Source organism: Amblyraja radiata, chromosome 2, assembly GCF_010909765.2.
Source record: "Amblyraja radiata isolate CabotCenter1 chromosome 2, sAmbRad1.1.pri, whole genome shotgun sequence".
Taxonomy (NCBI): Eukaryota; Metazoa; Chordata; class Chondrichthyes; order Rajiformes; family Rajidae; genus Amblyraja; species Amblyraja radiata.
Window position 1 is genome coordinate 11,991,575 of NC_045957.1, and position 17,143 is coordinate 12,008,717.

The window sequence follows — 17,143 nt, forward strand, 5'->3', positions numbered from 1 at the left end:
CCCCCATCACAATAGGGACAGAGTCCCCCTAGTCCTCACCTTCCACCCCATCAGCCGTCATATACAGCACATAAACCTCCGACATTTTCACCACCTCCAAAGGGATCCCACCACTAGCCACATCTTCCCATCTCCACCCCTTTCCGCTGACACCGTTCCCTCCGCAACTCCCTGGTTAACTTGTCCTTTCCCACCCAAACTACCCTCTTCCCGAGTACCTTCCCCTGCAACCACAGGAGGTTGTAAACCTGTCCCTATACCTCCTCTCTCACACTTATCCAAGGACCCAGCAGTCCTTTCAGGTGAGACAAGAGGTTCACGTGCACCTCTCCAATGGGGCTTTTTCACGGGGCGAGTTGACGCAAGATGTCACCAGAGTGAAGAGGTCGTGGTCCAGCACGAGTCTCGCACGATATAACGGGGGTAGATAAAGAGTTCCCACGGTACTCGGCATTTCTGTTATTTGTGCGAGTGACTTGTCCGTCTCCCGAGCTTTCGCATTAAATCTTGAATGAACATCGTGAACTACACGTGACACAAATGATGTAACTTTTTTTTTCACACACTATAAATATCCTCCCTTGGTTGAATTGGCTCATTTGGAGACATGTTTTACTGTGTATGTGGGAGACACAGATGGACTGAGCACAGTACCTCGGTCTTACTGTGTGTGGGAGAGGGGGAGAAAGAGACGTACACTCACAGAGGCAGAGTCTCTCAGCCTGTGTAAGAGGGAGGGAGAGAGAGAGAGAGAGGCACACACAAGGTGGATGTGAAATCTCACCTGCCTGTTTCAGTGACAGACACCCGCCGCCAGTAAATGAAGACACCCCCATCTGCCTCCCCCTCCTCTCCCTCGACTCCCCCACCTTTCCCTCCCAACTCCAGTCCCGTCCCGACCCCCTGGGAAACTGAATAGAGCAACAATATAGATATAGAAACTGAAACAATATAGAAACTGAATAGAGCAACATGGCAAAAACATCTCTGACACGCTTGACCCCCTTTCTTTGAGATTTTCTGGGAGCCATCTCTGCAAGTGTTCCTGTTAAAAAGATTATCCAACAATGACAATTAGGTGGGACGTCCTCGAAGGACACATGTTCCCTTGTCGATATTGAGACCACCTTTTTTACTCACCTTCTGTCCCCTCTGTCCAGCTTCCGGGTTTAACGTTCGCAGGAGTTCCCACGGTAACCGCAAGAGTTATTACGGATATCGCACTGGCCACTACGTCCATATAATGTTGCAATGCTCAACCACAAGTGTACAAGTCACTCTTGGAGAAATTCAAACTTTCTTGAATTTTCTCCCGAGTGACCAAGATACACGATGACCTGCCGTTAGCGCTACGGTGGTCCACGGTGGTCCACGAATGCCGTACTGTTATCGCACGAGGTTCCCACGATGATAAACTCTGGTTAACTCTTGCGTCAAGTCGCCCCGTGAAAAGGCCGCTTAAGCTCATCTACTGCATCCGGCGTTCCTGATGTGGCCTCGGGTGAGACCAAGCATAGACTGAGCAACCGTTTTGCCAAGCACTTGTGCTCTGGTTGCCAAGGCCTGCTGGATCTCCCGGTTGCTAACCACATTAACCCCCCTTCCCATTCCATTACATAGAAACATAGAAATTAGGTGCAGGAGTAGGCCATTCGGCCCTTCGAGCCTGCACCGCCATTCAATATGATCATGGCTGATCATCCAACTCAGTATCCCGTACCTGCCTTCTCTCCATACCCTCTGATCCCCTTAGCCACAAGGTCCACATCTAACTCCCTCTTAAATATAGCCAATGAACTGGCCTCGACTACCCTCTGTGGCAGAGAGTTCCAGAGATTCACCACTCTCTGTGTGAAAAAAGTTCTTCTCATCTCGGTTTTAAAGGATTTCCCCCTTATCCTTAAGCTGTGACCCCTTGTCCTGGACTTCCCCAACATCGGGAGCAATCTTCCTGCATCTAGCTGATACTCCTGTTCTGGGCCTCCTCCATTGCCAGAGTAAGGCCACACGCAAATTGGAGGAACAGCTCCCACATACTCTGCTTGGGTACTTTACAACCAAATGGTATGAATGTTGAATTCTCCAATTTCAGGTAAGTCACCAACAAACCCCCCCCCCCCCCCACCCCCGGCCACATTTTTCCTCTCTGTGCCACACCTGAATTTGCATACATTGCTCCCCTTCCTCCTCCCCCCAAACCCCCTGTCCCCTTGCACTTATGTTCCTTCCTCTGGCTTCACAATTCTCTCCACTTCGACCCTTATCTCCTTTTGTCTCTTCAGCTCTGGCTTTTGTCCAACCATCAGATTCCCCCCTCCACCTCACCTCAATCCACCTATCACTTGCCAGGCTAAGTTCTGCCCCCACCCCTCTTCTAGCTCTCTGTCCACCCACCCCCCCACCACAATCAGTCTGTCGAAGGGTCCCCACCTGAAACGTCACCATCCTTAATCTCCAGAAATGCTGCCTGTCCCGCTGAGTTACTCCAGCATGTTGTGTGTTTCACAGTAAACCAACATCTGCAGTTACTTATATCTCCTGCAAGCTGCATGGATGGTTGTCCTTCATATCTAATAACCATTTTCTTGGAATCTGAATCAAAGCCAACATAGCCATTTGCCTTTTCAGCAATGCATAGAAACTTCATGGTGATTGATCAGTTCTTCTAGTTTCCTACACGGATCAAAAATCACCTCTTAATTTTTATATTTTTTAAGATTTCTTTTCCAGCACTTCGTGTGTCTTTACTGCCAAAGATTAGCAAAATTAGCAACAAATGTTAAATATCTGAATGCAAATTAAGGATCACGGAGAGAAATAGCACATAGAGGTGCATGTAATTGTATGCAGTTCTGCATATTCTGTTTACTTCTGTTAGTAAATATGGTTCAGTTTCCATGTGTAGGAAGGAACTGCAGATGCTGGTTTAAACCAAAGATAGACACAAAAACTTGGAGTAACTCAGCGGGACAGGCAGCATCTCTGGAGATAAGGAATGGGTGATGTAGGGTCTTGACCCAAAACATGATCAACCTCTCAAGGCACTTCATCACCACCGACGTTAGTGCCACTGGTCGATAGTCGTTGAGGCACCTCACCTTGCTCTTCTTGGGCACCGGTATAATTGATGCCCATTTAAAACAGGTGGGAACCTCAGTCCATCTACACTTCACACTACCTCAGCAAGGCCAGCAGCATAATCAAGGACGAGTTTCACCCTGGACACTCCCTCTTCTCCCCTCTCCCATCAGGCAAGATGTACAGAAGTGTGAAAACGCCCACCTCCAGATTCAGGGACAGTTTCTTCCCAGCTATTATCAGGCAACTGAATCATCCTATCACCAACTAGAGAACAGTCCTGAGCTACCGTCTACCACAGGAGAGATTAAAGGGGACAAAACATGCAGGAAGGAACTGCAGATGCCAGTTTAATCCAAAGATAGATACAAAATCCTGGAGTAACTAAGCAGGACAGGCAGCATCTTTGGAGAGAAGGAATGAGCGACGTTTCGGGTTGAGACCCTTCTTCAGGCCCGGTCCCGCTGAGTTACTCCAGCATTTTGTGTCTATCTGCGAGGTTAGAGGGGAAATTGGTTACGAAATTGGTTGGCAAAGGATGGTGGCAATGAGATGAAAATGGAGCCAGAGGAAGTGCCAATACAAATGGCAAGATAATTGTATTATGTAAGGAATGATGGACCAGTTTTTATAAAAACAAGTAAGAAGACTTTCATGGGGACACAAGGAGTAGTGCTGGAATCTTGAGCAATGCTTAAAGTGCTGGAGAAACTCAGCGGGTCAGGCAGTGTCTAAAGGGAATGGACAGCCCACGATTCTGCTTGGGACCCTCCTTCAGAAGTAAAACAAGAATGCTTGCATGTATCTCTATTTCATATACATACATAGATACGTAGACAATAGACGCAGGAATAAGCCATTCGGCCCTTCGCACCAGCACCGCCATTCAATGTGATCATTGCTGATCATCCAATATCAGTACCCCGTTCCTGCCTTCTCCCCATATCCCTTGATTCCGCTAGCCCTAAGAGCTCAATCTAACTCTCTTTTGAAGAGCTCTATCTAATTCTCTTTTCAATGTGCCAGGCCAGTTACCAAACAAGAGTCAAGAGTGTTTTATTGTCATATAGAAACATAGAAACATAGAAAATAGGTCCCAGGTAGAACAATGAAATGTGTAGGAAGGAACTGCAGGTGCTGGTTTAAACCAAAGATAGACACAAAACGCTGGAGTAACACAGTGGGACAGGCAGCATCTCTAGAGAAGGAATGGACGACGTTTCGGGTCGAGACCCTTCTTCAGACAATGATATTCTTGCTTGCAGCAGCACAACAGAATATGTAAACATGGCACACTGTAAACAGTGTAATAAACGAGGAAATGAAAGTTCAGCGCAGTTCAGCAGTCCTTTAGTAATATCGGAAATATAACGGAACATCAAGAATATAAACTACCCTGCAAACGGAATTCACTCCATGGAAAGCATGCTCATTTCACCATGACTGACTTAACTGCCAAGGAAGGTTTGAAGACTCGGTTTGGGGTTTTGTCTGGGAAACGAGCTATTTTCTGTGTTGTGTGACGTTCATAGGGGAATACCCCAGTAATCCGGTCTAATCCCGCGGATTGTATTATTTTTTCCCGAAATGGGCTGCACCAAAATATCCAGGTTCTGTCAGGGTGCTGGAATGCCTTTGGTCGGTAAGAATAGCCCAGAGTGGGAGGGATGCGTGAAGTTCTATTGTCTGTGCAGTTGTCACCCGGGAGGGAGCCTGTGAAGGTGATGAGTGGAGTTGCTTTGCCTCTGCGGACTTTGCGGACAGATGCCACAGCGACAATCTCCCGTGACCCTGTACACCAGTACGAAAGAGCAATTTCCCAACCACGCTAATGCAAAGTCAGACCTCTTTCTCTTTCAGCTGCTGTAGTCCAGACGGGAGACATCACTCTGCAAGGACTATCTGTTGGACGGTGACCTGGCGACCCGCTTGGCGATGGGAAGGCTGGACAACCTTGGCTTGGTGACTCTCGCCCTTAGGCACAACCTGACCATAGTCGGTGAGTGAGACACAGTGAGATGCTGCCACGCGATTAACGGCAGAGTGTCTGTCCCATGTTATGGTCCAACTCTAAACCAGATTTGATTTAATTGTTGAAAATACCAAACTGCAGGTGCTGGTTTACAGACAAAAAAAGACACAAGGTGCTCGTGTAACTCAGCATCTCTGGAGTGTTTGGATAGGCAACATTTTGGATGAGGACGTCTTCAGACTGATTGTAGAAAGGGAGGGGGGTACAGGTTGGGGGGGGGGGGGGGGGGGGGGGCTGGAAGAGGGATGGGGTGGGACAAGGTCTGGCACTTGGTAACATGTGTTGGAAGGATATACAGATGCTGGTTTACACTGAAGATATACACAAAATGCTGGAGTAACTCAGGCAGCATCTCTGGAAAAAAAGGAATAGGTGACGTTTCGGGTCGTGACCCATCTCCAGACTGAGAATCAACGGAGAGGGAGTCTAGGGATGTGAAGAGGTACAATGGATGAAGGGTATGCAAAAAGGACAAATCAAAGCCAGCAACCATGATCAAGGAAAGGTGGAGCCCACAATGGTCCATTGTTGGCTGTGGAGAAGGTGATAACGAGTGAAGGCGGACCTAGCGAATGTACTCAGCTTTATAATGAAAGGATAAAAGGAGAGATGAGGCATTACTCCAACATTTTGGGTGTAAACCAGCATCTGTGATACCTTCCTACCCATTTGTTTCTTACTTAATAATAAATATTTAGCCATTCACTCATTTCATCACCATTGTGACTTCTGTCACAGCATAGTAGGAAAGTTGAGGATACTTTCTCATTTCTGTATTTATGCAATAAAAAAAATTAAAAATAGGAATTAAAATGACTATTTCCTACTGACTTGAAAGCCTGTTGTGGGAACTCAGCTCTATAAACTGGTAATGAGAGGATGTTTGCATTTGAGAGTGAAGGCGTTGAACGTTTGGTGGTATAGATTTAACCAGATGGATGTTTAACAGATGGGTGTAAGAATTGCCCAGTGTAGGGGAATCGAGGACCAGAGGACATAGGTTTAAGGTGAAGGGGAAAATATTTAATAGGAATCTGAGGGGTAACCTTTTCACACAAAGGGTGGTGTGTGCATGGAACAAGCTGCCAGATGAGGTAATTGAGGCAGGGACAATGTAAAAGAAAGGGTATGCAAAAGGACAAATCAAAGCCAGCAACCATGATCCAAGGTGGAGCCCACAATGGTCCATTGTTGGCTGTGGAGAAGGTGATAATGAGTGAAGGTGGACCTAGCGAATGTATTCAGCTTTATAATGAAAGGACAAAAGGAGAGATGAGCCACTCAAGGTGAAGCCAGATGGATATATGGACTAGTAGTTTAGTTTAATTTAGTTTAGGGATATGGCATGGAAACAGGCCCTGACTCCCCGCTGACCAGCGATCCTTGTACACTAGCACTAACCTACACACTGGGGACAACTCACAATCTTTACCGATGCCAATTAATCTATAAACCTGTGCGTTTTTGGAATGTGGGAGGAAACCAGAGCTCCCGGGGAAAACCCACAGGGAGAACGTACAAACTCATAAGGTCATAAGATCATGTGATAGGAGTAGAATTAGGCCATTCGGCTCATTGAGTCTACCCCACCATTCAATCATGGCTGATCTAGCTCTCACTCCTAACCCCATTCTCCTGCCTTCTCCCCATAACCTCTGACACCTGTACTAATCAAGACAGCAGACAGCACCCGTAGTCAGGATCGAACCCGGGTCTCAGGCGCTGTAAGGCAGCAACTCCACCCCTGCACCACCTTGTGGCTGTATAGTACTTGCCACCTAGCAGGGTGATACCAGCGGAATTTGTCAGCACCTTTAAAAAGGAGCTGGACAAACACTTGAAGAGTAGTAGCCGAGACTCAGGAGATGAGAGGAGCCTCCATCATTCAATATGTTGGCGCATGTGGACATGATGGGGTGAACAGTCTCCATCTGTGCTCTAAAAATTCCACTGTTTGTGCAAATTAATTATTGCACCAATGTTTTTTACTTGGCTGCTTGAGGAATGGTTCTGGTGATCAACATTTCCACAAGACTGTTCCCATGGATAGTGTTATCATGGTGCAACTCTTTCACAGGATGTTTTGTGTTTTTACAATAATTAATAAGCACAGCTGGAAATACTCAGGTCAGGCAGTAACAATGTGCAACAAAAAGAAAGTTTGTCCGCCAATGTAAGATGTTAACTTTGTGTGTGTGATAATATGTATTTTTGATTCTATTTAATTAAAGATAAGGACCCAAGTATTTAGAAAGTGTCAAGATTAGCGAGGATCGTTTTTGCAATATTATTGTAAATACATTTTATAATCTCCTGGGGTATTGAAGTCCTTCCCTCAACTGTTTTTTGAACCCAGTTTTCTGACTAGTTTCCCCTTTTGTAAGTCATTTTGTAGAATCATGGGTATGCCATTTAGGACTGAGATGAGGAAAAACTTTTTCACCCAGAGAGTTGTGAATCTGTGGAATTCTCTGTCACAGAAGATAGTGGAGGCCAATTCACTGGATGTTTTCAAGAGAGAGATTTAGCTCTTAGGGCTAATGGAATCAAGGGATATGGGGAAAAAGCAGGAACAGGGTACTGATTTTGGATGATCAGCCACGATCATATTGAATGGCGGTGCTGGCTCGAAGGGCCGACTGGCCTACTCCTGCACCTATTTTCTATGTTTCTATGTTCTAATCCTAAAATGACACCCACTGTTTTGTCTATTTTTTTATTATGTCAAGTTGAGATCAAATGTTTTTCCCCGATCTCGTTTGAATACACTCAGCTTCAGATTCAATGCTAGTACTGTAAATGGAACTGAGGGAAACACAAAACCCATTCCTCTCTTTGCTTTGTTGTCCTAGCCAACAATAATCTATTCTACAATTTCCTTGATTTACATCGCTTTTGATGTCTCATTTTGACACCTTACCCTTCCTTATCTCTGTGTCTCCCTCTCCCCTGACTCTCAGTCTGAAGAAGGGTCTCGACCCGAAACGTCACCCATTCCTTATATTCAGGGATGCCGCCTGTCCCGCTGAGTTACTCCAACATTTTTGGGTGTAAACCAGCATCTGTGATCCCTTTCTACCCATTTGGTTCTTCCTTAATATTAAATATTTAGCCATTCACTCATTTCATCACCATTGTGACTTCTGTCACAGCATAGTAGGAAAGTTGAGGATGCTTTCTCATTTCTGTATTTATGCAATTAAAAAAATTAAAAATAGGAATTAAAATGACTATTTCCTACTGACTTGAAAGCCTGTTGTGGGAACTCAGCTCTATAAACTGGTAATGAGAGGATGTTTGCATTTGAGAGTGAAGGCGTTGAACGTTTGGTGGTATAGATTTAACCAGATGGATGTTTAACAGATGGGTGTAAGAATTGCCCAGAGTAGGGGAATCGAGGACCAGAGGACATAGGTTTAAGGTGAAGGCGAAAATATTTAATAGGAATCTGAGGGGTAACCTTTTCACACAAAGGGTGGTGTGTGCATGGAACAAGCTGCCAGATGAGGTAATTGAGGCTGGGACTATCCCGACGTTTAAGAAACAGTTAGACAAGTACATGGATAGGACAGGTTTGGAGGGATATGGACCAAACGTGGGCAGGTGGGACTAGTGTAGCTGGGACATACTGCCCGATGTGGGCATGTTGGGCCGAATGGCCTGTTTCCACACTGTTTCATTCTATGACTGTGAGGTCAGTGTTGGCCTTTCCACCCATTTACAATGGTCGCATTGGCCCCCATTGGGTCCATATCCTTGCCAGAGTGAAGCCACACCCAAACTGGAGGAACAACACCTCCTATTTGTAAGGTGAGGGGGGAAAGATTTAATAGTAACCTGAGGAGAAACTTTTTTACACCAAAGGTGGTGGATGTATGGAATGAGCTGCAAGAGGAGGTAGCTGAGGCAGGTACTATCGCAACATTTAAGAAACATTTTGACAGGAACATGGATAGGTTAGGTTTAGAGGGATCTAGACCAAATGCAGGCTGGTGGGACTGATGTAGATGGGGCATGTTGGTTGGCATGGTCAAGTTGGGCTGAAATGCCAGTTTCCACACTGACTCCACAACTCTATGTCAAGGACTCTGGAAGAAGCAGAAATTTGGTAATGACTTCATGCATTAATAAGGGAGTGTGCACTCGAGCCAGTTAAAGTTAGGAACACTGCAAACCGACATGCTTACATGAGTGACCGTAATTAAAGCCTTCTTAATTTAGAGTAATTACATTATTTTTAAACTAATGCTGTCACCTCATGAATAGAAACATTAGCAGCAAAGCAACACTAAATTGCAACACTATAATTAAACAATCTTGTAGCCATCCAGAGTATGGGCGTTACATCTCTCTCTTGCATTAGGTTTAAGTACTTATTCAAAAGTCAGATGACTTCATCATTAACCTAATTTAATGTGTGAGCCAATTGCCATGAAATTCATAACAACCACCAATTGACCCACATAAAAAGTTATGAACAGTTGTAATTAATGTTACACCCTGTCGATCAAACACCTGATCTTGTGGTTTAGGCTGGTTTGATGCCTAAGATGGATGTTTGACTGATCCACGTGGCAGTTTAAGAAGGTTTGGACATTTTGCCAGCAGCATAATCAAGGACGAGTCGCACCCTGGCCACTCCCTCTTCCATCAGGCAAAAGGTATAGAAGTGTGAAAACCTCCAGATTCAGGGACAGTTTCTTCCCAGCTGATATCAGGCAACTGAATCATCCTACCACAACCAGAGAGCAGTGCTGAACTAATGTCCGTCTCTTTAAATTAATCTGCCAACAGTCATAAAACACAAGATATATGAAACATGAAATTAAAGTGACGAGTGGAAAGGATTGGGGGTGTGCAAAGATTTTGGGAGGGGGTTGGAGTGGAGTCAGTCTATCCCACGACAGAAGTTGTACAGTTTGATAGCTACAGTGAAGAAGGATCTCCTGTGGCGTTCTGTACTGCATCTGTGCAGCATTATTTCCCTTACCATGTATCTGTACACTGCAAATGGATCGACTGTAATCATGTATTGTCCTCCGACACGCAACAAAAGCTTTTCACTCTACCTCAGAACACGAGATAAGAAACTAACCTAAAACTAAACTTATGCTCAGAATTTTACTTTTACTAAACACTGTACATTTTTTTCTGGAGAAATACTCTGCTTTCATCGGGCAAATTTGTTGCAGTTTCTGACTCAATGAAGAACATTTTCAGAAATACCTAGTGAAACAAAAACCAGAACCAAATGATGTTCTGCCTAAGATTACTTTGTCCAGCTGCACATCTCTTCTTATAATCCGAGTTTGAAGAAAGGTCCCGACCCAAGACATCACACGGAGCTACATAACATTACTCAGGAGATAGACATAAAAAGCTGGAGTAACTCAGCGGGACAGGCAGCATCTCTGGATAGAAGGAATGGGTGATGTTTCGGGTCGAGACCCTTTTTCAGCTTTCTCAACACCACCCATTCCTTCTCTCCAGAGATGCTGCCTGTCCCGCTGAGTTACTCTAGCATTTTGTGTCTATTCCAAACATTACTCAGGCCCTGCTAAAGATCACAGGCCATTGCATCTCCTGCATTGCCAACCTCTTTGGGTGTTTCTGACTCGTTTTGCGCCCTGTCCCTGTAAATATTGGGGCGCCATTACCTTGCAAAATATTTATAACATAAATATAAGATGTAGATTCATTTTTGACAGAGTATTGAAGGGAATATGGGGAAAATTAAACAGGATTAACATAATAATAATAGTAAATTTTATTTATGGGCACCTTTCAAGAGTCTCAAGGACACCTCAAGGACAACATGGCTGGGTCTTTGGTGATTGGAAGAGACTCAGTGTCTTAAGGAGCTTGTTTCTGTGCAACTCTTCCATTCTAAATCATTTTAGTACTTTCCAATTGAAAATGATCCAGAATTTGTTGGGAAAACTTTTCTTTTATTTGTTCAAGTCGGCGGAAAAGCTAGCGTTTATTCTCCATCACTAATTGCTTGTAGTCCAGACCAATGGGGTGAGATTTGCAAATTTCTTTCCCCAGATTTGATTATTGAATAAGGTAGATTTTTTATTACCAGCTGCTTCATAGTCACTATTTCGGATGCGTTTATAATTAAAAAAAATACCCATGTCTTAAATCCCAAGCTATCATTATGGTTATCAAACACACACTGCCGGATCAGTAGTTCAGGATTCTAGATATTAAACCTTGTAACTTAGCCACTATCCATCCGACTGAATGCCACTGTGCTAACTCATAGAGGCACAAAGCATGGAAATAGGCCCTACGGCCCAACTTGTTCACACCAACCAAGTTGTCCATCTACAATAGTCCTATTTGCTTGCATTTGAACCATATCCCCCCTAACCTTTCCTATCCATATACCTGTTCAAATGCCTTTTACATGTTATTGTACCTGCCTTAACCACCATCTGCAGTTGCTGCCTACACATTGTGTCTATCTTTCCCTCTCTCTGGCAGTTTGTTCCATACACATACCATTCTGTGTATCAATTGTCCACAACACAACAGCAACGTCACGATAAATGGTTCATTAACTGTGAAACACTTTGGTGGATCTTGAGTATGTGAATGAATTATTTAAATCCCGGTTTGTTCTTATACCAAGCTATCACGCCAGACTTGTTACATGTATAACAACACCATTTGGGACGACAGATGGCACAATGGGCTAAGTGTTCGGCTGGCAACCGGAAGGTAGCCGGTTCGAATCCCGCTTGGAATGCATACTGTCGTTGTGTCCTTGGGCAAGACACTTCACCCACCTTTGCCTGTGTGTGAATGTGTGTGAGTGATTGGTGGTGGTCGGAGGGGCCGTAGGCGCAGATTGGCAGCCACGCTTCCGTCAGTCTGCCCCAGGGCAGCTGTGGCTACAGAAGTAGCTTACCACCACCGAGTGTGACTGAGGAGTGAATGAATAATGCGATGTAAAGCGCCTTGAGTATTAGAAAGGCGCTATATAAATCCCATCCATTATTATTATTATATGTATTCTGGTTGCTGAGTTTTCATCTGGCTCCATCTCAAGAATAGAGAACATTTTTCCAGTGAACATCTTCCATTGTCCACTGTGTCTGTGCCAGCACTTTGAATAAGGTTATTAACTGGCCCCAACGTCCTACCTTAGAAATCATATGTTCCTGGAAAGGTGCCTTAAGCATGCAGGCTAATGAGGGTTTCATCACAACACCATTGCTGTGAAGTACTGTGGCTCTTTAGAGCCCTGGGAATCTTGCAACAGACAATAGACCAGCAGCTGAAAGACATTCCTTCTATATGCCTGCCTTTGGGGAGTACTCAATGGAGCACAGGTTGGGTCTAAGGTTTGGTTAATAACCAGCAGATATGGGGAGTGGCTGTGGAGAAAGAGGATGGGAGAAGGTGAGGCATCTGCTGGGGGTGATCTGGACATTGAGGGTTAGGCCACCTCAGCAGGTATTTGCGATTTCAGATGGTGACCTGGATCAGCCTGGGAAAGCATGGAACAAAATGATCAAAGGGGATATGCGGATGTTGTCAGGACTCGAGGGCCTGAGCTATTGGGGGAGGTTGAGTAGGCTGGGACTCTATTCCTTGAGGTGCAGGAGGTGTAGATGCACAGAGTCTCTTGCCCAGAGCAGGTGAAATCGAAGACCAGGGGACATAGGTTTAAGGTGAAAGGGAAAAGATTGAATAGGAATCTGAGGGGTAACATATTCACACAAAAGGTGGTGGGTGTATGGAACGAGTTGCCATTGGAGGTAGTTGAGGCTGGGATTATCCCAACTTTTAAGAAAGATATAGAAAAGTCCATGGGTAGGACAAGTTTGGAGGGATATGGACCAAACGCAGGCAAGTGGGACTAGTGTAGCTGGGACATGATGGCCAGTGTGTGCAAGGGGCCGAAGGGCCTGTTTATATGCTGTATCACTATTAGTCTTTGACTCTATATGATAGAGGATCTGTGAGATTGAGGTAGTCAGGAAATAGGTGGGAGAACAGGAGTTTGGTTTGACATACGGGGTGTGAAGGAGAGTATTGCTCTGATTGGTGTCGAAGGCTAGGATAGCAAATTGTAGCTGGGCTGAAGGTGTTTGAGGAGTTTCGATGGAGTGCTGACATGGCAGGTAATTATCATGCTTAAATATTAGAGGCTATAGCTTTAAGGTGAATGGGGTAAAATTTAAAGGGGATGTGCAGGGCAATTTTTTTAAACAGAAGGTGGTGAATGGCTGGAATGTGCTGCCGGGGGTGATTTAAATGTTTGTAGCTGGTTAGTTGCATTAAAAGATTTTTGGATGAATGAATTAATGAAAGAATGAATGAAAGAATGAATGAATGAATGAATGAATGAATGAATGAATGAATGAATGAATGAATGAATGAATGAATAAATAGTTTATTGTCACATGTGAGGAATCACAGTGAAATTCTTTGTTTTGTATACCCAGGGTATGCAAAGAGTCGCTAAATAAAGGGCACCGACAAAGTTACAAAGTAACCCTTTATTTTTCCCTCCAACCCCACCTCCATCCATCCCCATCCCCAATCCTTTCCACTCGACACTTTAATTTCATGCTTCATACATTTTGTGTTTTATGACTGTTGGCAGATCAATTTCCCTCCTGGGATAAATAATGTTCTATCATATTGTATCATATGACATGATTGCTTCCCTATTTATTTTTGGATATCAAATGTCGTCTATATAAACAGTACTCTGAATGTAACAGCACAATATTTGCTCTGTTTTTTTTCAGGGAAGCTCTGGATTGCAGTAATCGTGTTTCTGCGTCTACTAGTTGTACTTGGCATTGGCTACCCCTTGTACCAGGACGAGCAGACTAAGTTTACCTGTGACTCCATGCAGCCAGGCTGCTCCAACGTGTGCTACGATGCCTTCTCTCCCATATCCCACTGCAGGTTTTGGTTTGTCCAGGCTGTGGTACTGTGTTTGCCTCTGGTGATCTTCATAACCTATGTCACTCACCGGCTGCCCCCGCAGAATGTTGGATGCCCTTGCCAGCATCCTCAAAACCCGGCAGAGCCTCCGCCCTTCAGAAAAGTGCCATCGGCAAGAGCGCCTTCAATGCTCAAGGTTGGCGAGACAAACCCCGACTTAGAGGAGTTCTGTGGTGAAATCCTGGTGATAAACGAAGACCTCGGCACAGGGCGAAGAGTTCACAACTTTTGTGAGGCGTATGTGCTTCAGTTACTTCTGAGAGCTTTACTGGAGGCTGGATTTGGGGCCGGACAATATTATTTGTTTGGGTTTATGGTCCCCAAGAAGTTTGTTTGTTCCAGGTACCCGTGCGCCAATATCGTGACATGTTACCCATCCAGACCCACTGAAAAGACTCTCCTGGCCAACTTTATGTTTGGGGTTACTGCCCTCTCATTTTTGCTGAACTTTGCAGATCTGATTCATGTCATTAAGCAGGCAGTGAAACAGGGCAAGAGGAGGAAGATGCTGATGAGGAACTTTTACCAAGAGGAGCCTTACCCTGACATGCCAAGTGACCCCCATGTGCTGCCCGAACACAAAGCGCTGCAAGATTACGGTTTGCAGGCTCGGCAAAGGCGCGAGAGTGGCGGGAGCGCTGGCGGTGGGTCGGTCTCCAAACCAGGGCAGGAGAGAGCAGCCTTGAAGCAACCGGGGGAGGGGGTGTTGGACCACATGGCCCTCTCCAACACCAACAGCAACAATGCGCACCTCAACGTGCTTGCATCCAACCAGGCCCTTGCGGGCAGAATGGCCGGCGAGTGCGGCGGGAAGTGTGCGGGTGACCAGGGACTTGCTGCTCGTTCTTCAGCCGAGAGGTGCGGAGAGGAGGTGCCGGATCAGCAGGGCTCCAGGTTACGCCAGCACGCATTGCAGTCCAAGTCCAGCGGGTCTCCGGCGAGCAGCGACAGTCGCCAGATGATAGAGGAGTACAGGCTCGTCCATATGCGGATTACAGACAACGTGGAGAGCAGGAAAAAGAAATCTGAGTGGGTTTAAAGGGCAGAGGTCAACATGAACAACTAACTTTTGCTGAAAATGCTTCTTTTAAACAGCGGTGTGCGGTGACAATAGTTAGGGATTTGGTTGCTGTAAATGGGATGGAAGGGCACTGTCCCAGTAGAACAACAGATGGTGCTGTATGTGTAGTAATGGCAAGTTAAACAGGGCCATAGCAGGCTGTCAGCGTGCAAGTGTCCAGTGAATGACCCGATGGTTATCTGCTTGAGTTTGTTCTCATGCAATGGAACTGAAGGGATTGCCTTAAAGTGCTTTTGAACACCAGATGTCTTGTAAGTAAATCTGGTTGTCTCAAATGTTAGCATCAAATTCCAGTGGAAAATAACACTGTGTGCTTTAATAGTGCAACTTTGACAGCCCCAGGACATCCTGTTGTGCTTCATAGTGATTAATGCAGCCGCTGAATTGTAATTACTGTTCTAATGTAGGAAATGCAGTAAACTCCCACAAGCGAAAATTGAATCATAAGTTCATATGTTATACAGTAGGAGCAGAATTAGGCCATTTGATTCATCGTCTACTCCGCCATCCAATCATGGCTGATCTATCTCTCCCTCCTAACGCCATTCTCCTGCCTTCTCCCCGTAACCTCTGACACCCTTAGTAATCAAGAATCTATCAATCTCCACCTTAAAAATATACACTGACTTGGCCTCCACAGCCTTTCGTGGCAAAGAATTCCACAGATTCACCACCCTCTTTCTGACTAACAAAATTCCTCCTCATCTCCTTTTTAAAGGAACATCCTTTTATTCGGAGGCTACGGCCTCTGGTCCTAGACTCTCCCACTAGTGGAAACATCCTCTCCACATCCAGTCTATCCATGCTTTTCACTATTCATTGTTTCAATAAGCCCCCCCCACCCTCATCCATCTCAACTCCAGCGAGTACAGGTCCAACACTGTCAAATGCTCACCATATGTTAACTCAATCATTCCTGGGATCATTCTCGTAAACAACCTCTGGACCCTCTGAGGAGTGTCCTCAGATATGGGGAATGGCTGCAGATCTGGAATTTCCGTCCTCTTCTTGCAGATGCTGACTGACCTGCCGAAGATTTCCAACATTGTCTAGTAGTCCATAGTGGGCACCTTTCTGTATTAACATCTCCCAGCACTTGCACAAAACCTTCTACGCCATAACATTTTGTGCTCGTCTGCGGTGGAGTTACTGCCTTACAGTGCCAGAGACCCGGGTTCGATGCTGCTTATCGCTGCTGTCTGTATGGAGATTGCACGTTTCCTCCCACACTCCAAAGACGTAAAGGTTTGTAGGTTAATTGGCTTTGGTAAAATTGTCCCTGTTGTGTGTGGGGGGTAGTGTTAGTGTGTGGGGATCGCTGGTCGGCACATACTCGATTTGCAGATTTAGGAATATTTGACCGGTGGTCCCAAAATTGCAGTGAATTTGATTCACATTGGCTCACAATGATAACATTGATTTTCCTTCACAAATCAATTGAAGATATGGGGCTGGGGATCCTTGCCCTAGTTTGCCTCAATGTGCCAGTGTTAATGGGACCTGCTCCAGACCTCCAGTCAATATATTCACAACAACACAGGGCAACTGGGCCACTTTATTATTTCCTCTTGACACCGAATTAGTGAGTGAAAATACATGTGTATTTTACACCATTTTGACCCAATCACTTCTTACAGAAACAAGAAATAACTTTTTTTTAAATTGTGTAGGAAAGAACTGGTTTAAATCGAAGATAGACACAAATTGTTGGAATAACTCAACGGGACAGGCAGCATTTCTGGAGAGAAGGAATGGGTGACATTTCGGGTCGAGACCCTTCTTCAGACTTTTAAAACATTCTTCAGACTTAAAAAAAAATATTTGGCTGGGTGCATAGAAACATCAGCAGATGTAGAAACGAGGGGAATTATATAGGTGGTCATCAATTTAATTCTGCTAAAACATGCCCAGAGCAATACTTACAATGTATAATATAATCGTTATCTCAAACTGCTTTGAAAATGAGTGCATGTTCCCCTTAA

At 45.0% G+C, this 17,143-nt stretch overlaps 1 protein-coding gene across 1 annotated transcript; it reads left to right on the forward strand.

The window, feature by feature from the left end:
• The first annotated feature begins 4,781 nt into the window (after positions 1-4,781).
• gjd4 (gap junction protein delta 4) lies at positions 4,782-15,662 on the forward strand. The gene is made up of 2 exons (XM_033042149.1): positions 4,782-5,077; positions 13,879-15,662. The coding sequence occupies exons 1-2, from the start codon at positions 5,014-5,016 to the stop codon at positions 15,117-15,119; spliced, it is 1,305 nt and encodes a 434-aa protein (XP_032898040.1). The 5' UTR covers positions 4,782-5,013; the 3' UTR covers positions 15,120-15,662.
• The last annotated feature ends 1,481 nt before the right edge of the window (positions 15,663-17,143 follow it).

Coding starts and splice junctions, on each gene's coding strand:
- gjd4 (XM_033042149.1), top strand. CDS start 5,014: ATGGGAAGGCTGGACAACCTTGGCTTGGTGACTCTCGCCCTTAGGCAC. Junction 5,078..13,878: donor GCACAACCTGACCATAGTCG/GTGAGTGAGACA, acceptor GTTTTTTTTCAG/GGAAGCTCTGGATTGCAGTA.